This window comes from Rhinopithecus roxellana, chromosome 12 (assembly GCF_007565055.1).
Source record: "Rhinopithecus roxellana isolate Shanxi Qingling chromosome 12, ASM756505v1, whole genome shotgun sequence".
NCBI classification, from domain to species: Eukaryota; Metazoa; Chordata; class Mammalia; order Primates; family Cercopithecidae; genus Rhinopithecus; species Rhinopithecus roxellana.
In genome coordinates, this window is record NC_044560.1 from 133,438,289 (window position 1) to 133,465,184 (window position 26,896).

General features: G+C 50.6%; 1 protein-coding gene across 13 annotated transcripts; it reads left to right on the forward strand.

Moving 5' to 3' along the window:
* The first annotated feature begins 111 nt into the window (after window positions 1-111).
* Window positions 112-16,785, forward strand: RINL (Ras and Rab interactor like). 13 transcript variants are annotated; one of them, XM_030913764.1, is made up of 12 exons: window positions 112-168; window positions 1,677-1,765; window positions 1,969-2,128; window positions 4,489-4,591; window positions 7,800-7,872; window positions 7,959-8,023; window positions 8,443-8,592; window positions 8,677-9,111; window positions 9,417-9,710; window positions 9,968-10,099; window positions 10,262-10,425; window positions 15,133-15,416. In XM_030913764.1, exons 2-12 carry the CDS (start codon window positions 1,716-1,718, stop codon window positions 15,325-15,327), a joined length of 1,821 nt encoding a protein of 606 aa, XP_030769624.1. In that variant the 5' UTR covers window positions 112-168; window positions 1,677-1,715; the 3' UTR covers window positions 15,328-15,416. The 13 variants fall into 13 exon arrangements, 10 of the variants coding, with proteins under 10 accessions (XP_030769624.1, XP_010379241.1, XP_030769630.1 ...); XM_010380939.2 differs by lacking the exon at window positions 15,133-15,416 and adding an exon at window positions 10,506-10,713 and having other exon boundaries at window positions 114-168; XM_030913770.1 differs by having other exon boundaries at window positions 121-168; window positions 2,051-2,128.
* The last annotated feature ends 10,111 nt before the right edge of the window (window positions 16,786-26,896 follow it).

Genomic DNA, 26,896 nt, shown 5'->3' on the forward strand with positions numbered 1-26,896 from the left:
TGGACTTCCAGCCTGCCAGTGTCTCTTCCTCTAAGCCCTAGGAAGGCCTGAGGCCCCAAAAAGAGGGAGGAAAGTTGACTTCAGATACCCCAGCCCCGCCTCTTCCCCCTGCCTGCTCAGCTTCCTCTCTCCACTTCCTGCTACTGCAGGCCTCTCCTCCGAGAACAGGTAGGGCCCCCCGGGACCGAGCATCTGGCCTCTTCAGCCCCTGCTGCCTTCCTTTGGTATGAGGCAGCTGCCCTGACCCACCCCTGCCATGCACTGTCCACAGCCTCCTCCCCTGCCACGGTACCCAAGCAGGCATCTGCCTCCCTCTCCCCTCCCCTCCCCTCCTTCCTGCTCTTGCCTGGGCAGGGCACCTGCGCCTCCCTCCCCCACCTCCCTCCCTCCTAATAGCACCCTGGGCTTCTGGTCAATGGGCTAATGTGTTTGTTTAGCTGCTTATTATTCATACGCTATACCTGTCCCAAACAAGAATGGCAGGCCCTGAGGGGAGGAGCCTGTCCTGTTCATCACCCTCTCTCTAGGGCACAGGCACCTAATTCCAGCCTCTATTCAATAAATATTGGATGAATGGAAGGAAGGAAGGAAAGAAGGAAAGAAAGGAAAGGGAAGGAAGGAAGGAAGGAAGGAAGGAAGGAAGGAAGGAAGGAAGGAAGGAAGGAAGGAAGGAAGGAAGGAAGGATCCTCCCCAGACCCAGGTCTCCTGCTCCTGGGACTGCTGCCGGGACAAGTGCCACCCCAAGTGATAACCTACATAGGACTCTATACCTGGTTAGGAGCTGGGGCCTGATGGGTGGATGGAGAGACAGAGGAACAGATGTGTGATAAAGCAAGATGAGTAAAATATTCATGGTAGAATCTCAGTGGTGGGCATATGGATGTTTCCTGTATGCTTCTTTCAGCTTTTCTCTGTCTGAAATTTTTCACAAGAAAACACTGGGGAAGAGATTCAGTGGCCCCTCCATGGTGTGGGAAGGGAGGAAGAGGGGATGTTATTACCTTTCCAGATAGATGGACTGCCTACTGTGGACCAAGAACTTTTCCAGGCGCTGACTGGGTTTTGTCAAGGGCTGGTCCACATTCACACAACTGCCATGGCTGTTAAAATCTTAAAAATATTTCCTACCACTTAGTAAAGAGCTATTGTTTTGAGTCGTCTCCCCACACCGCAAGACACGCTGGTCTCTCTCCTGGGATCCCCAGATTCCCCACCATCCGGTACTAAAGAATTAACCCCTGCCAGCCAGGCGTGGTGGCTCACGCCTGTAATCTCAGCACTTTGGGTGGCTGAGGTGAGGCGATCACTTGAGGTCAGGAGTTTGAGACCAGCTTGGGTAACATGGCGAAACCTTGTCTCTACTAAAAAATACAAAAATTACCCAGGCGTGGTAGTGCGCGCCTGTAATCCCAACTACTTGGGAGGCTGAGGCACAAGAATCGCTTGAACCCAGGAGGCAGAGGTTACAGTGAGCTGAGATCGTGCCACTGCACTCCAGCCTGGGCAATACAGTGAGACTCCGTCTCAAAAATAAATAAAGAATTAACCCCTGCCACAGCAAGCGGCCTCTGGGGTCCATTCTGACTGGTCAGGGTCTCTGCCATATTGATCGTAAATACTTCGAACATGACCCGGGGGCTGGAGCAGCCTTGAGTCTTACCTTTCTCCCTGCCAGAGCCCAGGTCATGACTCACTGGTTTCCTTCATCCTGAGGATGGCCCAGCCAGAGGACAAGGCACCTGAAGTCCCCACAAAGGGGGAGAGGTGAGGGCTGCTGGGGCTGAGGCTATGCCGTCCTTCCGCTACATCCAGAAACCCTTTCCATCCAACACCTCCCTCACTACAGAACCCTGAATCGCATCTCTTAGCCTCTGCCCTGGGCCTGCCCCTTCCTATAACTTTGACCTCACCTCAATGTCCCACTGCCCACCTCTGACCCCTGACCCCCTGGACACTGTCCATCCCAGGCTGGTCCCACCACAGGTGAAAAAAGCAGACAGGACCCCTCTAGGGGTCCTCAGCACCCTAGAGCCACTTCTTCGCCTGCAGAGAACATCGGGGGTATGGCATGTGCCAGAGCTGGATACCCAGGATGCGGAGGCCCTCGTGGGGCTGTGGCCAATGGGGGTGAGTACTCACAGCTGGGGGCCCGTCCTGACCCCCATGACACCCTAGATTAGGACTCTGCTGGTTACTAGCAACAAACACAACACAAACTGGGCAAACCAGAAAGGCTATTTATTGCTGGGTGGAATGGCTCATGCCTGCAGTCCTAGCTACTCAGGAGGCTGAGGTGGGAGGATCATTTGAGCTCAGGAGGTCAAGGCTGCAGTGAGCTGAGATCACGCCACTGCACTCCAGCCTGGGTGATGGAGCAAGACCCTGTTTAAAAAAAAAAAAAAAAAAAAAATGTAGTTTCAAGAAGGTCTGGATGCTGAACTTCAGAACACTTAGAAATTTCTCTTCATCCCATTTCTTGGCTTTGCTTTCAACTGTGGGGAATTTTGGATATTTGGGACAGAAAATAACAAACACCTGTCCTACAGTGGCTTAAACAAATAGGCATTTATCTTCCTAACATAACCAAAAAGGCGGCTGCTGGCTTTAGATCAGCAGCTCAGTGACATCGAGGCCAGCATAGCTATAATTCTCTTGGACTTCCCTCACAGCTGCCCCGGGGCCGCCCCAGGCCCAAGCACCTGTGTGCATTCCAGGCCGGAAGCACGGAGGCACCACTTGCATCTGTTTATTTTACAGGAAAAATAAAGGTTTTATTTATTTATTTATTTTTAATTTTGAGAGTTTCACTCTCGTTGCCCAGACCAGAGTGCAATGGCATGATCTCGGCTCACTGTAACCTCCGCCTCCAGGGTTCAAGCGATTCTCCTGCCTTAGCCTCCTGAGTAGCTGGGATTACAGGCACCTGCCACAACGCCCGGCTAATTTTTTGTATTTTTAGTACAGATGGGTTTTCACCATATTGGCGAGGCTGGTCTCAAACTCCTGATGTCAGGTGATCTATCCACCTCGGCCTCCCAAAGTGCTGGGATTACAGGTGTGAGCCACTGCACCCGGCCAAAATAAAGGTTTTCACAACTGATTCAGAAAATACAGATGGCTGGCCGGGTGTGGTGACTCATGCCTGTAATCCCATCACTTTGGGAGGCTGAGGTGGGAGGATCGCTTAAGCCTAGGAGTTCAAGACCAGCCTGGACAACAGAGCAAGGCCCTGTCTCTATTAAAAAAAAAAAAAAAAAAAAAAAAAAGGATGGGGCCCAGGTAGCAATATTTTTTTAAATTTTTATTTATGTTTTATTTATTTATTTATTTTTTGAGATGGAGTCTCCCTCTGTCACCCAGGCCAGAGTGCAGCAGCATGATATTAGCTCACTGCAACCTCTGCCTCCCGGGTTCAAGTGATTCTCCTGCCTCAGCCTCCCAAGTAGCTGGGATTACAGGCGCCCGCCATTAACACCGGCTAATTTTTGTATTTTTAGTAGAGACCGGGATTCACCACGTTGGCCAGGGTGGTCTCGAACTCCCGACCTCAGATGATCCACCTGCCTCGGCCTCCCAAAGTGTGCTGGGATTACAGGCGTGAGCCACCGTGCCTGGCTGTAGCAATATTTTTTAACAGCTCTCTTGGGACGTATACAACTAGAGCTAAAAACCACCACCTATATCAATCATAATCCATATATCAGTCATACTCATGGCTGGGTATATTAATGCCGTGAACAAGGAATTCTGCAGTGAATGTGGAATAGATTTGAGGGGACAGCAAACGGGGGCTACCACAGCTTCCTCCTCAGGAGGGTATTGTCCTTCCCAGCTCAGAGCTGTCTCCCACCAGTTTAGCAACACCAGTGTAATAGACGAAGTCTTTCCAAAAGAGCTCCAGCATGCAGTGGCTCACACCTATTATCCCAGCACTATAAGAGGCCGAGGAGGGCGGATCACTTGAGGTCAGGAGTTCAAGACTAGCCTGGCCAACATGGTGAAACCCTCTCTGCTAAAAATACAAAAATTAGCCGGGCATGGTGGCAGGTGCTGTAATCCCAGCTAGTTGGGAGGCTGAGGCAGAAGAATCGCTTGAACCCAGGAGGCGGAGTTTGCAGTGGGCAGAGACTGCCACTGCACTCCAGCCTGGGCAACAGAGCAAGACTCCATCTCAAAAACAGAAAGAAAAAAGAAAAAAAAACTCCTGTGGAAGATGTCCACTGGCTAAGCTTGAGTCACATGCCCGTCCCTGAACGAAACAGTGGGCCGAGAGCACCGTCATCCTATTGGCTAGATCAGGTCATGGGCCCACCCTAGGGGCTTGGGGGAAGTCAGCCCCATCCACATGGACTGACAGTAGGGAAAGTGTTCCCTTAAAGGAAATTTGGGGTGTGGAACCCAAAATAAGGGAAATGGATGCTAGTCAGGCAAAAGTAACAGACATCTGTGCACACCTTTGTCATGCCGGCCTTTATCTCTATCCCCAGAGTTTCTTGGTCATAGGACGTGACCCCAGCCAGGTCCTGGTGTTGAGGACAGGACTATTACCGGGAGAAGTCAAGAGCTACCAGATCCAGAAGACTGCCAGAGGTAAGGCACCTCCCCTGAGTATCCAGCCCACAGTCAATTGATCACTAAGAACTGTCAGCTGGATCGGCGTGGTGGCTCATGCTTGTAATCCCAACACTTTGGGAGGTCGAAGCGGGTGGATCGCTTGAGGCCAGGATTTTGAGACCAGCCTGGCCAACACAGCAAAACCCCCGTCTCTACAAAAAAATACAAAAATTAGCCGGGCTTGGTGACGCACGACTGTAATCCCAGTTACTTGGGAGGCTGAGGCACGAGAATAGCTTGAACCCAAGAGGCGGAGGTTGCCGCGAGCCAAGATCACACCACTGCCCTCCAGCCTTGGCAACAGAGGGAAACCCTGCCAAAACACAAAACAAAACAAAAACACCTGTCAGCTTTGCTTCCAAAAAAGCTGATGAATATTTCTAATCCTATCTCCCTTTCCTTCCCGCAATCCATTCTGAGCCCAAGGTATTTTTCAATATTAATTAGATGTTATACACCCCGCCCCAAATCCTGCAAAGAACATGCGACACCCTTAGACACAAATGCAAACTCCTTGTCATGATCTATAAGGTGCTGTGTGATATAGTTCCTGCCTGTCTCCCCATCTGTTACCCCTTAATCACTCTACCCGAGGCACACTGTTCCCCTCTGTGTGTCTTTTTTTTTTTTTTTGAGACGGAGTCTCACTCTGTCACCCAGGCTGGAGTGCAGTGGCGCAATCTCGGCTCACTGCAAGCCCCACCTCCCAGGTTCACACCATTCTCCTGCCTCAGCCTCCTGAGTAGCTTTGACTACAGGCGCCTGCCACCGTGCCCGGCTAATTTTTTTTTTTTTTTTCTGTATTTTTAGTAGAGACAGGGTTTCACCATGGTCTCGATCTCCCGACCTTGTGATCCGCCCGCCTCGGCCTCCCAAAGTGCTGGGATTACAGGCGTGAGCCACTGCGCCCGGCCCTCTGTGTGTCTTTAGCATGCTAAGTGTGTCCCAGCTTCAGGACCTCTGCTTGGGTTCTTCCTGTATGAATGCTTTCCCTGTAGGCGCTGGTTTAGTCTCCATCCTCCAGGCCTCTGCAGAAATGTAATCTTTCTTGACCATCATAGTTAAAAGATGGTCCCTTGGTCACTTTTTCTTTTCCTTTTTTTAGACAGAGTCTCACTCTGTCGCTCAGGCTGGAGTGCAGTGGCCCAGTCTCCACTCATTGCCACCTCTACCTCCCAGCTTCAAGCAATTCTCATGCCTCAGCCTCCCAAGTAGCTGGGATTACAGGTGCACACCACCACACACGACTAATTTTTTGGTTTATTTTTATTTTTATTTATTTATTTTTTATCATACTTTAACTTCTAGGATACATGTCCAGAACGTGCAGGTTTGTTACATAGGTATACAGGTGCCATGGGGGTTTGCTGCACCCATCAACCCATCATCTACATTAGGTATTTCTCCTAATGCTATCCCTCCCCTAGGCTGCCACCCCCTGATTTTTTGTTTTTGTTTTTGTTTTTTTTTGAGGCAGAGTCTCGCTCTGTCGCCAGGACTGGAGTGCAGTGGCTGGATCTCAGCTCACTGCAAACTCCGCCTCCCGGGTTTGCGCCATTCTCCCGCCTCAGCCTCCCGAGTAGCTGGGACTACAGGCGCCCGCCACCTCGCCCGGCTAGTTTTTGTATTTTTAGTAGAGACGGGGTTTCACTGTGTTAGCCAGGATGGTCTCGATCTCCTGACCTCGTGATCCGCCCATCTCAGCCTCCCAAAGTGCTGGGATTACAGGCTTGAGCCACCGCGCCCGGCCTGTTTTTTTTTTTTTTGAGACGGAGTCTCGCTCTGTCACCCAGGCTGGAGTGCAGTGGCCAGATCTCAGCTCACTGCAAGCTCCGCCTCCCGGGTTCACGCCATTCTCCTGCCTCAGCCTCCCGAGTAGCTGCGACTACAGGCGCCGCCACCTCGCCCGGCTAGTTTTTTTTGTATTTTTAGTAGAGACGGGGTTTCACCGTGTTAGCCAGGGTGGTCTCGATCTCCTGACCTCGTGACCCGCCCATCTCAGCCTCCCAAAGTGCTGGGATTACAGGCTTGAGCCACCGCGCCCGGCCTGTTTTTTTTTTTTTTTTTGAGACGGAGTCTCGCTCTGTCACCCAGGCTGGAGTGCAGTGGCCAGATCTCAGCTCACTGCAAGCTCCGCCTCCCGGGTTCACGCCATTCTCCTGCCTCAGCCTCCCGAGTAGCTGCGACTACAGGCGCCGCCACCTCGCCCGGCTAGTTTTTTTTGTATTTTTAGTAGAGACGGGGTTTCACCGTGTTAGCCAGGGTGGTCTCGATCTCCTGACCTCGTGATCCGCCCGTCTCGGCCTCCCAAAGTGCTGGGATTACAGGCTTGAGCCACCATGTATTTTTAATAGAGATGGGTTTTGCCATGTTGGCCAGGCTGGTCTTGAACTCCTGACCTCAAGTGATCCACCCACCTCAGCCTCCCAAAGTGATGGGATTACAGGCATGAGTCACCACACCTGGCCTCCCGGTCACTTTTAATCACTCCATTTCCTTCATAGCACTCAATACAATATCCACTTTGTTTATTCATTTTTTAACGTTTTGTTTATTTGTTTATTTATTGAGACAGAGTCTCACTTTTGTCGCCTAGACTGGAGTGTAATGGCTCAATCTCAGCTCACTTCAATCTCCACTTCCCGGGTTCAAGCGATTCTCCTGCCTCAGGCTCCCAAGTATCTGGGATTACAGGCGCCCACCACCATGCCCGGCTAATTTTTGTATTTTTAGTAGAGACGAGGTTTCGCCATGTTGGCCAGGCTGCTCTCGAACTCCTGACCTCAGGTGATCCGCCCACCTCGGCTTCTCCAAGTGTTGGAATTACAGGCGTGAGCCACCATGCCCCGACTGTTTACTCAATTTATATTCTGCCTTTTCCCCCTCCGCCCCCCACTAGAAGGTAAGCTACAGGAAGGCAGTGAACTTGTCTGTCTTTTGATAACTGTATCTCCAGTGCCTGGAAATGACTAAGGGCTCAGTAAGTGTTTGTTTAATGAATGAATCCTTGTTGGTGGCATAAGTGGTGTGCAAGAGTAAAGATGGGGACTCCAAGGAGTGGGAACTTCCCTGTTGTGAAGGTCCCTGGGGGGTTTCTGAAGGAATGGGGGAGCAAGAGCGTCCCAGGGGACAGAAGACTGCCACCACTCAAGTTTACTTTCTTCTTCTTCCTCCCCCACCCCAGGTGTGTCCCTGGAATCCTCCAACCTCTGCATGCCAGACCTACCCCATCTCCTGGCCTTTCTATCAGCTAGCAGGTACAGGTCACCCATCTGAAGCACTAAGGGGGACCCTTCCCTAAGACACCCCACTGACACTGGGGCTCCCACCTCTCTATTCTCAGGGATGTTCTGCCCAGAACCCTGCTCTTGCCCCCTCCCACTCTAGGGCCCAGAGATGAACACACAGGTGAGGCATGGTTCTCTAAAGAGGGCACAGCCAACCTGCCAATTTCCTTGCTCCAAGAGAATGAATGGGGCTTTGGGGCCCAGACTACTGGGTTTGAGGGGAATATAGAACTGGGGGCTAGAGAGAGCTGGGGGCCTGGACTTTGTAGTCCCAGAGGGAAGAGGGGATGGGAGCCTGTATTCCTAGATCATAACAGAGGACAGGATTGGAGGAGGAAGGAACTGGGAGGCCCGGATTCCTGGGTCTAAGTGAGAAGGAGACTGGGGACCTGGACTCCTGGGTCTGACTGAGGAGGGGCCAGGAGCTAAGCCTCAGCACCTCCAGCAATGAAGCTGGGAAGTAAGTCTCCTGGTGCCTTGAAGGGACCAGAGTTGGTCCCCTGAATACCTAGGACACCTTCTCACTTCTGCTGGCCTCAGATCCTCTGCAGATTGGCAGGGTCCAACAGGACACCCTAGGGAAGGTGCTTTGCATTGTGAACCAGCTCTACGTGGAGACCCACAGAGGCTGGGGGAGGGAGCAGACCCCTCGAGAAACAGAGTCAGAGGCCGCGCAGAGACATGATCCAGGTTAGCTGGGCAGGGCCCTGGACCTCTGAGGGAGGAGGGAGCTGCTGCCCTGTTCTAGGGACCGAACCCCCTCCTCACTTCCAGCCCCCAGGAACCCTGCACCTCACGGGGTCTCCTGGGTGAAAGGCCCGCTCAGCCCGGAAGTGGACCATCCTGGGCCGGCTCTCCCCAGCCTCCTGGAGGAGGAGGAAGAAGACCCTGAAGGAAGGGAGGAAGGAAGGGAGGAAGGAAGGGAGGACGACCCTGAAGAGGAAGGCCCCGAGGAGGTGCTCACCATTCACATCCAGTCTCTGGTTAGGGCCCGTAGCAGCTACGTGGCCAGGCAGTACCGAAGCCTTCGGGTGCGCATCGCCTCAGATTCTGGGGGTCCCCACGGGTCTGGGGACCCGGCCACGGAGCTGCTTCAGGATGTGCGCCACCTCCTTACTGACCTCCAGGATCACCTGGCAAAGGACTCCTACATCAGGGCTGTCTTTGGGAGCAGGGGTCCTGGGGTCCCCAAGAAGGACGAGGATCCAGGTAATGGGAGGACGGGAAGGGAGCCCCCACGGGTTCTAGTGTGCAACTTCGTCCACTCCATCCGCGCACGGACGTTTCCTTCTGCACCCACACGCCCGTCCTACACATCCCACGCCTTCTATCGCCCACATGTGCGCTCAAGTTCACACCCAGGCTCACTCTTCCACACGTGTTCACACCCATGTCTGCACTCACGGGGGACCATAGCTAGGCAGGGGTGGCGGTGTGCCAGAGTGAGTGGATTGCGTGGGTGGGCGTGGGGCAACTTGGCAGCCCTGTACTCACCCGTCCCCTACCCCCCGCAGGCCCAGCGCTGGAGATGGCCGTGTGCCAGGCGGTATTGGCGCCCTTGAAGCCGGCCCTGTGGACGCGACTCCGCACACTCCGAGCACCGGAGCTGCGACTGCTGCGGCGGCGACAAACAGCCCTGCGGGCGGGGGCGGGGCCGGAGGGGCAGAGCCCCGCCCCCGCCTTGCGGAGTCGCATCCACGAGCGCCTTGCACATCTCCACGCTGCCTGCGCCCCGCGCCGCAAGGTGGCGCTTCTGTTAGAGGTGTGCAGAGATGTCTACACGGGCCTGGCTCGGGGCGAGAACCAAGGTAAGGGAGGTGTCAACATCTAGCGTGGTGGGGAGCGCCTTGATGGGGGAACGAGGCAGGAAGCGAGTATGCAGGCGCACTTCGAGGGAGAGGGTAGCACTGGTGGGAGTCGTCTATGCGGTCCTGGGGATTCTGGTAGGAGGCGCTGTCATGCCCGACCAGGCGGAGGAGCAGCCAGCCCTCACGGTCCTGGGGATCAGATGGAAGGTGTCTGCGCGCCCCCATCCATCTCAGGACCTTTCCTCGGGCTTTCCCAGATCCTTTGGGGGCCGACGCCTTCCTGCCGGCGCTGACTGAGGAACTCATCTGGAGCCCAGATATTGGGGAGACGCAGCTAGACGTGGAGTTTCTTATGGAGCTCTTAGATCCAGACGAGCTGCGGGGAGAGGGTGAGTCCCCAACTCCAGAATGCTGGAACCCAACGATCCAGTACCTCCGGGATCCCAGACAGCCTCCCCCCGCAGCAGGAGGGACGGCAGGCAAACTTCAGGGGTATCTGGGGCGACCAGGGAAGCCTAGAGGTCCGAGCTGACCTCCCTTTCTGTCCCCAGCTGGGTACTACCTGACCACGTGGTTTGGGGCGCTGCACCACATTGCCCACTACCAGCCCGAAACAGACCGCGCTCCCCGGGGGCTCAGCTCCGAGGCCCGCGCCTCCCTGCACCAGTGGCACCGCAGGCGGACTCTGCACAGAAAGGATCATCCCAGAGCCCAGGTGACTGCCCATCTGGCTGCGAGTAGAAGGGAGGGTGAGACCTGATGCCCTTTTGACCCAGCTCCCGCCTCTCCCCACAGGCCAGCCTACCCTTTAAGGAGCCATGGGCAGAAGAGACTGTGCCAGGGACCAATGACGATTAGGGGTTTCACACCGCTCCGCACACCCCTCCGTTCATGCCTGTAATCCCAACATTTTGGGAGGCCAAGGTGGGAGGATCGCTTGAGCCCAGGAGTTTGAGACCAGCCTGGGCAAAATAGTGGGACCCCCCCAACTCTACCAAAAAAATAAACAAAAATTAGGCGGGCATGGTGGCGTGCCCCTGTGGTACCAGCTACTCAGGAGGCTTTGTAGTTTTAGACAGGGGTATCAGAGAAAGCTTCACTGAGGTGACATCTGCAGAAAGACCTGAAGGAGGGGAGGGGAGGAGCAGAATGGATATTAGGAAGAGCATTCCGGAAGCAGGATGAGCCAGTGCAAAGGTCCAGAGGTAGGCTGTTCCCTTTTCCCGGGACCCCTCCCTCCTCCTTGCTGCTCCTAAACCACATGGGTCAGGAGTCTGGACTGACCCAGGTACATCTGGCATCTTGCTTGAGGAACAGAGGGTTTTGTTTTGTTTTGAAAGAAGGTCGCTCTCTGTCATCCAGGCTGGAGTGCAGTGGCATGATCTCGGCTCACTGCAGCCTTAACCTCCTGGCTCCAGCAATCCCCCTGCCTCTGCCTACCAAGTAGCTGAGACTACAGGCACCTACCACCATACCTGTCTAATTTTAAAAATTGTTTATAAAAATGGGGTCTCTCATTGTTGCCAGGCTGGTCTCAAACTCCTAATCTCAAGCAATCCTCCCACCTCGGCCTCCCAAAGTGCTGAGTTTATAGGCGCGAGCCACTGTGCCCAGTCCTGATCGTTTTTCCCAAAGAATGTATCACTCGCTAACATACCATATATTTATTTATTTCATTGTTCATAGTAACTACAATTTAAAAAAGTAAAAAAAAAAAAAGTGGCCGGGTGCGGTGGCTCACGCCTGTAATCCCAGCACTTTGGGAGGCCGAGGCGGGCGGATCACAAGGTCAGGAAATCTAGACCATCCTGGCTAACACGGTGAAACCCCGTCTCTACGAAAAATACAAAAAATTAGCCGGGCGAGGTGGCAGGCGCCTGTAGTCCCAGCTACTCGGGAGGCTGAGGCAGGAGAATGGCTTAAACCCAGGAGGCGGAGCTTGCAGTGAGCCGAGATTGCGCCACTGCACTCCAGCCTGGGCAACAGAGCGAGGCTCCATCTCAAAAAAAAAAAAAAAAAAAAACAAGTGAAGCCGGGCACAGTGGCTCACACCTGTAAACCCAGCACTTTGGGAGGCCGAGGCGGGCAGATCACCTGAGGTCGGGAGTTTGAGACCAGCCTGACAAACATGGAAAAACCCCGTCTCTACTAAAAATACAAACTTAACTGGGCGTGGTGGCTCATACCTTAATCCCAGATACTCGGGAGGCTAAGGCAGGAGAATAGCTTGAACCCAGGAGGCGGAGGTTGTGGTAAGCCGAGATCCCGCCATTGCACTCCAGCCTGGGCAACAAGAGTGAAACTCCATCTCAAAAAAAAGACAAAAAAAAAAAAAAAAAACAAGTGAAGTTAACATTAATAATAATATATTTGCCGGGCGCGGTGGCTCAAGCCTGTAATCCCAGCACTTTGGGAGGCCAAGACGGGCGGATCACGAGGTCAGGAGTTCGAGAGCATCCTGGCGAACACGGTGAAACCCCGTCTCTACTAAAAAATACAAAAACTAGCCGGGCGAGGTGGTGGCGCCTGTAGTCCCAGCTACTCGGGAGGCTGAGGCAGGAGAATGGCGGGAACCCGGGAGGCGGAGCTTGCAGTGAGCTGAGATCCGGCCACTGCACTCCAGCCTGGGCGACAGAGCGAGACTCCGTCTCAAAAAAAAAAAAAAAAAAAAAAAAAAAAAAAAAAAAAAAAATAATAATATATTTGACTTAACACAATGTATCCCAAATATTATCACTTCAACATGTATCCATATTAAAAAGTTACTGAGATATTTAAACCTTTGTATGTTTGTGTGTGTGCATGCTAAAGCTTTGAAATTTACTGTGCATTTTGCACTTAATCACATGACAGTTTGGACTAGTCACATTTCAAGTGCGCACTAGCTACATGAGGTTTCTAGCTACCATTTTGGACAGCATAGCCTTAGAATGTTAGCTCGAGGAGGTTGGACATCTCTGTTTTGTTTACAGCTGCATCTTCCTGAGTGCCTAGACCAGTGCCTGGTACACAGTTCAATAAATACTTGCTGGATGGGCTCATGCCTATAATCCCAGCACTTTGGGAGGCCGAGGCAGGCAGATCACGAGGTCAGGAGATCAAGACCATCCTGGCTAACACGGTGAAACCCCGTCTTTACTAAAAATACAAAAATTAGCCGGGTGTGGTGGCGGGCGCCTGTAGTCCCAGCTACTCGGGAGGCTGAGGCAGGAGAATGGGGTGAACCCGGGAGGCGGAGCTTGCAGTGAGCCGAGATGGTGCCACTGTACTCCAGCCTGGGTGACAGAGTGAGAGTCCGTCACATACACACACACAAAAATTGGCCAGGCATGGTGGTGAGCACCTGTAGTCCCAACTACTCAAGAGTTAGAGACAGAAGGAACACTTGAGCCTAAGAGGTCGAAGTTGAGGCTGCAATGAGCTGTGTTCATGCCACTGCACTCCAGCCTGGGTGACAGAGCAAGACCCTGTTTCCAAAAAATAGAATAAAATGCAATAAAATGATATAAAATTCAAGTTGAGCACAGTGGCACATGCCTGACCTGACATTCGAGATAGCTATATCCATATGTATGTAGATAGATAGATAATGTACAAAAATAATAATTTATATATAAATTAAAACATTAATTTATAATCATTATATAATAATTATATTAATTTATAAAATAATATAAATATAAAATGACAATATCGTTTAATAATTTTATATATAACTTTTTTTGATTTGTAAATAAATTAGACAAGCTCCAAATCACAATAGGTTCAGAGAGGCTCCTGATGTTGGCTTTTTTTTTTTCTTACCTCGCATCTGTAGCAGCTGGACTGACCCTGTCTGTTTGAAGAGCCCTGGCCAGTTGTCCTGTGGACAGTCCCAGTTTCTGGCCTTGTCTGCTGCTTCCTCATGATTAAAATCTGGTCTTGCAGCTGTGGGGAAGAGTACTCTGCAGGGACGCTGTGTCCTTCTTGGTACCTGAATCCCATCAAGGGCTGAGATTGGTAATGCTAACTTTGTTTTTTTTTTTTTGTTTTTTGTTTTTTTTTGAGACGGAGTCTTGCTCTGTCGCCCTGGCTGGAGTGCAGTGTCTGGATCTCAGCTCACTGCAAGCTCCACCTCCCGGGTTTACGCCATTCTCCTGCCTCAGCCTCCGGAGGAGCGGGGACTACAGGCGCCCGCCACCGCGCCCGGCTAGTTTTTTTGTATTTTTAGTAGAGACGGGGTTTCACCGTGTTAGCCAGGATGGTCTCGATCTCCTGACCTTGTGATCCGCCCGCCTCGGCCTCCCAAAGTGCTGGGATTACAGGCTTGAGCCACCGCGCCTGGCCGGTAATGCTAACTTTGACCATTGAGCTAAGGAGATAAGCTAGTCAGCTAGGGCTGCCATCAAAAAGACCACAGATGGCCAGGCGCGGTGGCTCATGCTTGTAACTCCAACACTTTGGGAGGCCGAGGCGGGTGGATCACGAGGTCAGGAGTTTGAGACCAGCCTGGCCAACATGGTGAAACCCTGTCTCTACTAAAAATACAAAAAAAAAAAAAAAAAATTAGTCGGGCGTGGTGATGTGTGCCCATAATCCCAGCTACCCACCTACTCAGGAGGCTGGGGCAGGAGAATTGTGACAAAGCGAGACTCCGTCTCAAAAAAAATAAATAAATAAAAAGATCACAGACTGTGTGGCTTAAACAACAGAAATTGATTTCCTCACAGTGAAACCGCGCTTGCAAAATTATGCTGAGACAGTGAGAGATCTAACGTAGTTGGTTCCATCTTGCTTCTAATCCCCAAGCTGTCCTTGTTCATTCCTAGATGTAGGCTGAACTAACTTTGAGAGAAATACAGTTTATAGTTTAAACAAAGATGGTAACAGCCCTTTCCCAAAGCAGACCTCCCTCTTTTTTTTTTTTTTGTGAGACAGAGTCTGACTATGTTGCCAGGCTGGAGTGCAGTGGCGCCATCTCGGCTCACTGCAACCTCCAGCTCCCGGGTTCAAATGATTCTCCTGCCTCGACCTCCCAAGTAGCTGGGACTACAGGTGCATGCCACCACGCCCAGCTAATTTTTGTATTTTTACTAGAGACGAGGTTTCACCATATTGGCCAGGATGGTCTCAATCTCTTGACCTTGTGATCAGCCCACCTCGGCCTCCCAAAGTGCTGGGATTACAAGCACGAGCCAATGTGCCCAACAGCAGACCTCCTTCTTGTCTGGAAACTAGATTGCGTTTGTAGGATTAACATTAGCCACAAGATTAGAAATTATGGTTTAGGAGTCATGCAGCTGGAGGCTACAAGATTCTGACCCTCCCTAAACTGCTCCTAAGATCAGTGCTTGGAATATTTTGCAGACCCTGCACTTGGTGGATCAGTGGGCACCACCAGATCAATAAACTGGCTCATCTGATCTTGTGGCCCCCTATACAGGAACTGACTCAGCTCGAGAAGACAGCTTGGACTCCCCATGATTTCATTCCTGAGCAATCAGCACTCCTGGCTCACCAGCTTCCCCCCACCCACCGAGTTGTCCTTAAAAGCTCTGATCCTAGAATGTTCAGGGAGACTAATTTGAGTAATAATACAATTCCGGTCTCCCGCACAGCGGGCTCTGGCTCTAGGTGAATGACACTTTCTTTTTCTTTTTTTTCTTTTTTTTCTTTTTGAGACGGAGTCTTGCTCTGTTGCCCAGGCTGGAGTGCAGTGACAAGCTCCGCCTCCCGGGTTCACGCCATTCTCCTGCCTCAGCCTCCCCCGCCATCATGCCCGGCTAATTTCTTATGTTTTTAGTAGAGATGGGGTTTCACCATGTTAGCCAGGATGGTCTCGATCTCCTGACCTCATGATCCACCCGCCTCGGCCTCCCAAAGTGCTGGGATTACAGACTTGAGCCACCGCGCCCAGCCGGATATCAGCTTTTGATTAAGCTGACTTCTAACTATAGAGCTCTTTATTTTATTTATTTATTTATTTATTTGAGATGGAGTCTCGCTCTGCCGCCCAGGCTAGAATGCAGTGGCCAGATCTCAGCTCACTGCAAGCTCCGCCTCCCGGGTTCACGCCATTCTCCTGCCTCAGCCTCCCGAGTAGCTAGAACTACAGGCACCCGCCACCTTGCCCGGCTAGTTTTTTGTTTTTTTTAGTAGAGACGGGGTTTCACCGTGTTAGCCAGGATGGTCTCGATCTCCTGACCTCGTGATCCACCCGTCTCGGCCTCCCAAAGTGCTGGGATTACAGGCTTAAGCCACCGCGCCCGGCCTAGAACTCTTTAAAATAAATACTCTTAAATTTATTATTACCAGATTTTATTTATGTATTTTATTTTTGAGATGGAGTCTCAGTCTGTTGCCCAGGCTGGAGTGCAGTGGTGCAATCTCAGCTCACTGCAACCTCTGCCTCCTAGGTTCAAACAATTCTTTTGTCTCAGCCTCCCAAGTAGCTGGGACTACAGGCAGGCATCAGCATGCCCGGCTAATTTTTGTATTTTTAGTAGAGACGGGGTTTCACCATGTTGGTCAGGCTGGTCTTGAACTCCAGACCTCAGGTGACCCATCTGCCTCGGCCTCCCAAAGTGCTGGGATTACAGGCGTGAGCCACAGTGCCCAGCCATATTACCAGTTTTTAGCTGAGACAAACAGCTGGTATTCCTGGCTTTTGAACTTCTTTACCACAGGTACTCTCTCAAGTGAAATCTATAAGCCTTAACCAAGGTTATGACTTAACCAAGGATGCAGGAGATCTACAGCCGTCCTCCCAAAATCTAGAACCGCTCCAAAGACAGCGCAAAGAAAGGAAAGTTTTGCTAGCTGCGAATGGAGTACAGTTCATATTTCTCTCTGGCCATATTCTCTAGGATCTCAGCTCCACAGAGTTGACTGTCTACACACAAAGGCCCAAAAGCCCTGAATGCCCTCAGATGGAAGATAGGAAATCAAAAGTTGTCTGTGGAAGCAAAAAGAATCAATAACGAGACCGGGCACGGTGGCTCACGCCTGTAATCCTAGCACTTTGGGAGGCCGAGGCGGATGGCTCACTTGAGGTCAGGTGTTTGAGACCAGCGTGGCCAACATGGTGAAACCCCATTTCTACTAAAAATAATCCCAGCTACTCGGGAGGTTGAAGCAGGAGGATCGCTTGAATCTGGGAGAAGGAGGTTGCAGTGAGCTGAGATCGCACCACTGCACTCCAGCCTGGGCACAATGGCCCAAGACTCTGTCTCAAACAAAAGAAAAAGAAAAGAATTTCAGGAACTGGCCTTAGGAAGTAACCAAGGGTGTGAGTGTCCCAACTCCGGAAGGAAAGCTGAACGATTGATTTACAGCCCTGTTGCACCTGCCAGAACACCACGTGGCCCATTACTCAAGATAACCATCGCAGCCAGACAAGTGCCCACCTGAGTGCCCTGCTAATCACATGTTTTGCCCAGCCTGTATATCCTCCCGCTAATGTCAATTCCAGAGCTTCGCCTAATAAAAAAATCCTACTGGCTCATTTCCAAGAGTCAGCCAGCGAATTCGCTCCCTTTCTCTTGTGCTGTCTCCCTCAATACCCAGGCATAAACTCCAATGAAGTCTTGTCTGGGAAAACTCTTTTGGCCTCAAGTCAATTTCAGTTGCATTCAGGTCCCAAGAACTTGTGGTTTGTAACACTGTGTGGGGAACAGTGAAAAATAGAGGATTTACAAGGAGGCTTAAGAAAACTTCTGCAGGCGTGGTGGTTCGCACCCATCCCAGCACTTTGGGAGGCCGAGGCAGGTGGATCACTTGAGGTCAGGAATTCAAGACCAGTCTGGGCAACATGTTGAAACCCTGTCTCTACTAAAAATATAAAAATTAGTGGCCAGGCATGGTGGCTCATACCTGTAATCCCAGCACTTTGGGAGGCTGAGGTGTGCGGATCACCTGAGGTCAGGAGTTCAAGACCAGCCTAATCAACATGGAGAAACCCCGTCTCTACTGAAAATACAAAAAAATTAGCCAAGCATGGTGGCACATGCCTGTAATCCCAGCTACTCAGGAGGCTGAGACAGGAGAATTGCTTGAACCTGGGAGATGGAGTTTGCGGTGAGCCGAGATCGCACCATTGCCTTCCAGCCTGGGCAACAAAAGCGAAACTCCGTCTCAAAAAAAAAAAAAAATAGCTGAGCATGGTGGTGCATGTCTGTAATCCCCATTACTAGGGAGGCTGAGGCAGGAGAATTGCTTGAACTCAGGAGGTGGAGGCTGCAGTGAACTGAGATCATGCCACTGCACTCCAACCTGGGCGACAGAGCAAAATTCCGTCTCAAAAATGAAAAGAAAACTTCTGTGGGTGTGGTAGCTCACTTCTATAATCCCAGCACTTTGGGAGGCTGAGGCAGGAGGATTGCCTGAGGCCCGGAGTTTGAGATCAGCCTAGGCAACATAGCAAGACCCCCGTCTCTACCAAAAACAAAAAAACAAAAAAACAAACTCTCTTTCTCTCTCTCTCTCTATATATATAATGGCCATGGGGTGGCAGGAACCTGTAGTCCCAGCTACTTGGGACTAAGCCACAGTGAGCTATAATCCCACCACTGGACTCCAACCTGGATAGCAGAGCAAGACTATCTCAAAACAAAACCAAAAAAAACTTCCTGGGGATGATAAATACTGTTTTTACCTTGTGGTCACTATTTTGATTGGTGGTGATGGTTTCCTAGGTGTATATATAAGTTAAAACTCATCAATTGTACACTTTGAAGGTCTGGTTTCTCGCGTATCAGTTAGACCTGATTTAAGCTGGGGGCAGGGAAAGGTAGGGAAAGCATCAGAACTGCGTAATGCAAATGAGAAACTTTCCTCTAATGGGTGGCTTTCTCCACTGGTCCCTGAGGGTGTCTAAGTTTTCAATCTGAAGTGCAGTAGACCGTGAAGTTTTTTCTGCTTGGAGTGGGAGGAGGGTTAACAGCAAAAAAGAAAAAAGCAGGCCGGGCACGGTGTCTCATGCCTGTAATCCCAGCACTTTGGGAGGCTGAGGTGGGCGGATCACGAGGTCAGGAGATGGAGACCACGGTGAAACCCCGTCTCTACTAAAAAAAAAAAAAATACAAAAAAAATTAGCGGGGCTAGGTGGCAGGCGCCTGTAGTCTCAGCTATTCGGGAGGCTGAGGCAGGAGAATGGCGTGAACCTGGGAGGCGGAGCTTGCAGTGAGCTGAGATCGTGCCATTGCACTCCAGCCTGGGCAACAGAGCAAGACTCTGTCTCAAAAAAAAAAAATTAATAAAAATAAATTTAAAACATTAATTTAATTTAAAAAACATGGGTGAAGCTTGAAAACATGCTAAAAGAATCAGACAGAAAAAGCCACATACTATATTTTTTCCATTTATGTGATGTGGGCGAAAGATTACCTAGGTGCCGAGGCAAGAGACTGAAGGCACAAACTGTTTCAGTATAATAAAGAAAATAGTTAAAATAAGAATAGTCATAATACAAATTAGATATAGAGATGATCATGGACAATTATCAATCATTATTATAATCATTAATCATTAGCTTTTAATATTACTCGTTGTTGAATTACTAATATAACCTAGGAATAACCGGCGGGTATAGGGTCAGGTGCTGAAGGGACATTGTGAGAAGTGACCTAGAAGGCAAGAGGTGAGCCCTCTGTCATGCCCGCATGAGGGCTGCTTGAGGGCTCCTTGGTCAAGCAGTAACGCCGGTGTCTGGAAGGCACCCATTACTTAGCAGACCGCGAAAGGGAGTCTCCTTTCCTTGCAGGAGTCAGGGAACACTCTGCTCCAGCAGCTTCTTGTGGGAGGCTGGATATTATCCAGTCCTGCCCGCAGTCATCTGGAGGCCTAAACCCCTCCCTGTGGTGCTGTGCTTCAGTGGTCATACTGCTTGTCCACTTTCATGTTCCTCCCATGCTCCTGGTTCCTTTGACGTTCGTAGTAGACAGTGGTAGAAGAAATAGTAAGTCTTAAAGTCTTTGATCTTCCTTATAAGTGCATAGAAGAAAACGCTGACATATGCTGCCTTCTCTCTCTGCTTCGGCTACCTAAAAGGGAAGGGCCCCCTGTCCTATGATCACGTGAGTTGCTTCACCTTATCAATCACTTAGAAGATTCACCCTCCTTACCCTGCCCCCCTTGTCTTGTATGCAATAAATAACAGTGCGCCCAGCCGTTTGGGGCCACTACCAGTCTCCACATCTTGATGGTAGTGGTTCCCCGGGTCCAGCTGTTTACTCTTTATCTCTTTGTCTCGTGTCATCTTTTATTACAATCCCTCATCTCCGCACATGAGGAGAACACCCGCTAAGTCCCGTAGGACTGGACCCTGTAATATGAAATGTCCAGAAGAGAGAAATCCATAAAGACAGAAAGTAAATTGGTGGCTGCCAGGGGCTGAGGGGAGTGACTGCTAAAGGGTATGGAGGCCGGGTGTGGTGGCTCACACCTGTAATTCTAGCACTTTGGGAAGCTGAGGTGGGCAGATTGCCTTAGCTCGGGAATTTGAGATCAGCCTGGGCAACGTGGGAAAACCCCGTCTCTACTAAAAATTCAAAACATTACAGGCGGGCGCCTGTAATCCCAGATACTACAGAGGCTGAGGCAGGAGAATCACTTGAACCGGGAGGCGGAGGTTGCAGTGAGGCGAGATCATGCCATTACACTCCAGCCTGGGCGACAGAGCAAGACTCTGTCTCGAAAAACAAACAAAAAAAAGGGTATGGAGTTCCTTTTGAGGATAATATTCCAGAATCAGACAGTGATGATGGTTGCATGACTATGTGAGCATACTAAAAACCACTCAACACTCAATCATACATACACATACAAAAACAAACAAACAAAAAAAACCCCTCCTCCTCCCAGATTCAAGTGACTCTGGTGCCTCAGCCTTCAGAGTGGCTGGGACTATAGGCATGGGCCACCACGCCTGGCTAATTTTTGTATTTTTAGTAGAGATGTGGTTTTGCCATGTTCACCAGGCTGATCTCAAACTCCTGACCTCAAGTGATTTGCCCACCTCGGCCTCCCACATAGCTGGGATTACAGGTGTGAGCCACCAGCCCAGTCAATCATACACTTTAAAAGAGTTAACATTTGACTGGGCATGATGGCTCACGCCTGTAATCCTGCACTTTGGGAGACTGAGGCGGGCAGATCACCTGAGGTCAGGAGTTTGAGGCCAGCCTGGCCAACATAGAGAAACCCAATCTCTACCAAAAATACAAAAATTAGCCGGGCATTGTGGTGGGTGCCTGTAATCCCAGCTACTCCGGAGGCTGAGGCAGGAGAATTGTTTGAACCTGGGAGGCGGAGGTTGCAGTGAGCTGAGATTGCATCACTGCACTCCAGCTTGGGCGACAGAGCGAGAATGAATCTCAAAAATAAATAAATAAATAAATAAATACTTAATATGATGGTAAATGAAATTTAGCTTAATAAATATATATATATATATATTTTTTTTTGGAGACGGAGTCTCGCTCTGTCGCCCAGGCTGGAGTGCAGTGGCTGGATCTCAGCTCACTGCAAGGTCCGCCTCCCGGGTTTACGCCATTCTCCTGCCTCAGCCTCCCAAGTAGCTGGGACTACAGGCGCCCGCCACCTCGCCCGGCTAGTTTTTTTTTTTTTTTTTTTTTTTTTTAATAGAGACGGGGTTTCACCGTGTTAGCCAGGATGGTCTCCATCTCCTGACCTCGTGATCTGCCCGTCTCGGCCTCCCAAAGTGCTGGGATTACAGGCTTGAGCCACCGCACCCGGCCGATTTTTTTTTTTTTTTTTGAGATGGAGTCTCGCTCTGTCACCCAGGCTGGAGTGCAGTGGCGCGATCTCAGCTCACTACAAGTTCCACCTCCCGGGTTCACGCCATTCTCCTGCCTCAGCCTCCCAAGTAGCTGGGACTACAGGCACCCGCCACCATGCCCGGCTACTTTTTTGTATTTTTAGTACAGACGGGGTTTCACTGTGTTAGCCAGGATGGTCTCCATCTCCTGATACCGTGATCCCCCCACCTCTGCCTCCCAAAGTGCTGAGATTATAGGCGTGAGCCACTGCGCCTGGTCAAAATGATATATATATATATTTTTTTTTTTTTCTTTTTTTTTTTTGAGACGGAGTCTCACTCTATCACCCAGGCTGGAGTGCAGTGGCTCAATCTCGGTTCACTGCAAACTCTGCCTCCCAGGTTCACACCATTCTCCTGCCTCAGCCTCCTGAGTAGCTGGGACTACAGGCGCCCGCCACCACGCCCGGCTAATTTTTTGTATTTTTAGTAGAGACAGGGTTTCACCGTGTTACCCGGGATGGTCTTGATCTCCTGACCTCGTGATCCGCCTGCCTCGGCCTCCCAAAGTGCTGGGATTACAGGCGTGAGCCACTGCACCTGGCCAGATGTTATATTTTTTAATCCAAAAAAAATCTGATCTTATCACTCCTTTGTTTTTTGTGGAGTTTTTTGGAAAGAAGTTCTCACTCTGTTGCCCAGGCTAAAGTGCAATGCTGCAATCATCGCTCACTGCAGCCTCAAACTCCTGGGTTCAAGTGATTCTCCTGCCTGAGTCTCCTGAGGACCTGGGACTAGGGGCATTACACCATGCCCAGCTAATATTTTTACTTTTTTTTTTTTGAGACGGCGTTTTGCTCTTGTTGCCCAGGTTGGAGTGCAATGGCACAGTCTTGGCTCACTGCAACCTCTGCCTCCTAGGTTCAAGCGATTCTCCTGCCTCAGCCTCCCAACTAGCTGGGATTACAGGCACCCACCACCATGCCCAGCTAATTTTGTATTTTTAGTAGAGATGAGGTTTCGCCATGTTGGCCAGGATGGTCTCGAACTCCTGACCTCAGGTGATCCACTAGCCTTGGCCTCTCAAAGTGCTGGGATTACAGGCATGAGCCACTGCACCCGGCCTTTTACTTTGTTTTGTAGAGATAGTGTCTCACTGTGTTAGCCAGGCTGATTTAAATCTCCTGGCCTCAAGGGATCCTCCTGCCTTAACGTTCCCAGAGTGCTGGGATTACAGGTTTGAGCCACCACGCTCAGCCTGTCATTCTGGTTTTTAACCCTCTCACGGTTCTTTTCTCACTTAGTAATAAGACCAAAGCCCTCATCCTCAGCCTGTCCCAGCGGGCCCCACATAACGTACCCCCATCACGTCTCTGACCTTGTCCCCTCAGACTCACCCTGTAATTCCCTCTGCCCAGCCACAAAGGTCTTCAGTTCTCACTTCAGGGCTTTTTTTTTTTTTTTTTTTTTTTTTTTGTGACGGAGTTTCACTCTTGTTACCCAGGCTAGAGTGCAGTGGTGTGGGATCTTGGCTCACTGCAACCTCAGCCTTCTGGTTTCAAGTGATTTTCCTGCCTCAGCCTCCCGAGTAGCTGGGATTACAGGCAACCACCACGATGCCCAGCTAATTTTTGTATTTCTAGTAGAAACGGGGTTTCACCATGTTGAACTCCTGACCTCGTGATCTGCCCACCTCGGCCTCCCAAAGTGCTGGGATTGTAGGCATGAGTAACTGCGCCCGGCCGACTTCATAGCTTTTGCATTTGCTGTTTCTTCTCCTTGGGATGTTTTTTCTCTAGCTGTTTCCATTCCCATGTGAACACATACGGTATGCATTCACATACACACACACGATTCATTCAATAAGGTAAATATAAAGTAAATGAAAATTAAAACCAGTTTTTACCTCAGATTAACAAATGTAAAAAAAATGTGCAGTAGGCCGGGTGCGGTGGCTCAAGCCTGTAATCCCAGCACTTTGGGAGGCCGAGACGGGCGGATCACGAGGTCAGGAGATCGAGACCATCCTGGCTAACACGGTGAAGCCCCGTCTCTACTAAAAAATACAAAAAACTAGCCGGGCAAGGTGGCGGGCACCTGTAGTCCCAGCTGCTCGGAGGCTGAGGCAGGAGAATGGCGTGAACTCGGGAGGCGGAGCTTGCAGTGAGCTGAGAACTGGCCACTGCACTCCAGCCCGGGCGACAGAGCGAGACTCTGTCTCAAAAAAAAAAAAAAAAAAAAAAAAGTGCAGTATTTTGAGATAGTGGGGAAAATTCCTTTTTTATATAGAAATGCTGAGAACTCAAATTGTTACAGTGCTAATGGAGGGTAATTTGGCGAAATCTTTCAAAATGCAAAATGTACCAACTTGAAAGTATTTTAGCAATTCACAACAAGACAAGTTAAAAATGCCATCTATTTGAGAGAAATTAGAATGGAAGTTCCAAAACACCTTTCTGTAAAATGCAGCCAAATTAAAATGGAGAGGGAAATTGAGAGCCTCAGTGCTTATATTGGAAAAGGAGAAAGACCTATCAAAATTTAAGAAGTTTTGGAAAAGAACAGCAGGAGAAACCTAGGCTTGGTGCCATGGCTCACACCTAAAATCCTAACACTGTGGGAGGTTGAGGTGAGAGGATTGCTTGAGCCCAGGAGTTCAAGATTACCCTGGGCAACATAGTGAGACCCTGGCCTCTACCAAAAAAAAAAAAAAAAAAAAATTAGGGTGGCTGGGCACTGTGGCTCACGCCTGTAATCCCAGCACTTTAGGAGGCCAAGGTGGGCAGATCACTTGAGGCCAGGAGTTGAGACTAGCTTGGACAAAATGGTGAAACCCCGTCTCTACTAAAAATACAAAACTTGGCCGGGCGCGGTGGCTCAAGCCTGTAATCCCAGCACTTTGGGAGGCCGAGACGGGCGGATCACGAGGTCAGGAGATCGAGACCATCCTGGCTAACATGGTGAAACCCCGTCTCTACTAAAAAATACAAAAAACTAGCCGGGCGAGGTGGCGGGCGCCTGTAGTCCCAGCTACTTGGGAGGCTGAGGCAGGAGAATGGCGTAAACCCGGGAGGCGGAGCTTGCAGTGAGCTGAGATCCAGCCACTGCACTCCAGCCCGGGCGACAGAGCGAGACTCCATCTCAAAAAAAAAAAAAAAAAAAAAAAAATACAAAACTTAGCCTGGTGTGGTGGCGTGTACCTGTAATTCCAGCTACTCAGGAGGTTGAGGTAGGATAATCGCTTGTACCTGGGAGGCAGAGGTTGCAGTGAGTGGAGATCACGTCCCTGCACTCCAGCCTGGGCAACAGAGTGAGACTCCATCTCAAAAAAAAAAAAAATTAGGGCTGATGGCATGTGCTTGTGGTCTCAGCTACTCACGAGGCTGAAGTGGTAGGATCATTTGAGCCCAGGAGGTCGAGGCTGCAGTGAGCTGTGTATGCATCACTGCACTCCAGCTTGGGGGACAAACAGACTCTTGTCTCAAAAGAAAAAAAAAAAAAGAAAAGAATGAGACCTTCTCCTATACTGCTGGTGGGAATATATGGTACAGATACATTGGAAAACAATTTGTTACTACCCAATAATGTTAAAATATGTTAGGTGACCCAGCAATTCCACTCCTACCTACATGCCCTGAAAACTGTCACACATGGACACAAGAAGATATCACTAGGAATGTTCACAGCAGCATTATTTTTATTTATTTATTTATTTATTTAAGACGGAATCTTGCTCCGTCGCCCAGGCTGAGTCGTCCAGGCAGGAGTGCAGTGGCGTGATCTCAGTTCACTGTTAACTCCACCTCCCGGGTTCACACTATTCTCCTGCCTCAGCCTCCCTGAGTAGCTGGGACTACAGGCACCCGCCAACATGCCCGGCTAATTTTATGTATTTTTTTTTTAGTAGAGACAGGGTTTCACCGTTTTATCCAGGATGGTCTCGATCTCCTGACCTCGTGATCTGTTCGCCTCGGCCTCCCAAAGTGTTGGGATTACAGGCGTGAGCCACTGCACCCGGCTTTTTTTGAGACAGAGTCTCACTCTGTTGCCCAGATTAGAGTGCAGTGGCACAATCTAGGCTCACTGCAACCTCCACCTCAGGGGTTCAAGCAATTCTCCTGCCTCGGCGTTCTGAGTAGCTGGGATTACAGGCGGCCGCCACCACACCAGCCTCATTTTTGTATTTTAAGTAGAGACCGGGTTTCGCCATGTTGGCCAGGCTGGTCTCAAACCCCTGACCTCAAGTGATTCTCCTGCCTCGGCCTCCCAAAGTGCTACGATTACAGGCGTGAGCCACGGTGCCCAGTCATGGTTTTTTTTTTTTTTTTTTTTTTTTTTTTTTTTTTTTTTTTTTTTTTTTTTTGGTGTCTTTTGTTTGTTTCTGAGACAGGGTCTTGCTTTGTCAGCCTCCACCTCTTAGGCTCAAGTGATCCTTCCGCCTCAGCCTCCCCAGTAGCTGGGACTACAGTTGCACGCCACCATACCCAGCTAATTTTTTGTATTTTATGTAGCGAGAAGGTTTCGCCATGTTGCCCAAGCTGGTAACGAGCTCCTGGCCTCAAGCCATCTGCCCACCTCGGCCTCCCAAGTGCTGGGATTACAGGGGAAGCCACCGTGCCCGGCTGGCATGGGTTTACAAGGATCTGCAAGGGTCAGATTAAGCTTTGTGTGGATTAAGAACGGGAGCGACTTGCTCTTTCAGAGGCTGCCCAGCTGTGGTAATTTTCCGCGGTTCTTCCACCCTCTGGGTCATTTTTACTTCAACTGTGAAATGCGGGTAGGCCTCTAAGGTCCCCTGTTTCCATCCTCTGCATTCCTCATGACCATCCAGACAAAGCTGCTACTGCCATCCCCCTAACGGATGAGGAAGGCTAAGTTACTTTCCTAAGGCTACAGAGACAGTAAATGCAGCTTCCACGTTGCAACCCCGGTAGGCTGGCTCCAGTCCCCTGCTCTGAACCCCCCACTCTACAGCCTACCCCATCACCCTAATAGGCCCTGCAGTACAGTGGTGATGCGTCTGCTCCGGCGTCAGACCAGCCCCGCCATGCCACTTGCAAGCTGTGGCATCCTGGGTTAGTCACTTGCGTCCCTTCAGCCCATTTCCTTATGTGAGCAATGCACACCCCAAACACTTGCCTCAGCCAAAACAACACTTGCCTGACCAGGAGGAAAGATGCGCGAGTCTCAAACAACTGCGTGACTTTCCGTCTGCGGGGGGCGGGGGTGGATTTTTGGGGAGAAGGGACGCGGAGCCCGAACACCGCGGCTCCAAGGTCTTCCCACTCCTTTCTCGCCTGGTTTCCTCCATTCCCCCACGGGGCGATCCTCGGTCTCCTACCGTGTCCCCGCTCCCGCGCCCCCTGCCCCCAATTTTTCTTCCTCCCACAGGGCTGAAAAAAGGTCGTGGTCCCTTTAAGGCCCGCCCCTC

What these genes read in the sequence shown, in the direction of transcription:
- RINL (XM_030913763.1), top strand. Translation starts at nt 1,916, where the DNA reads ATGTCCCACTGCCCACCTCTGACCCCTGACCCCCTGGACACTGTCCAT. An exon ending in TGGGGCTGTGGCCAATGGGG is followed by an intron (nt 2,129 to 4,488) that starts GTGAGTACTCAC and finishes CTCTATCCCCAG; the next exon opens with AGTTTCTTGGTCATAGGACG. An exon ending in GATCCAGAAGACTGCCAGAG is followed by an intron (nt 4,592 to 7,799) that starts GTAAGGCACCTC and finishes CCCCCACCCCAG; the next exon opens with GTGTGTCCCTGGAATCCTCC.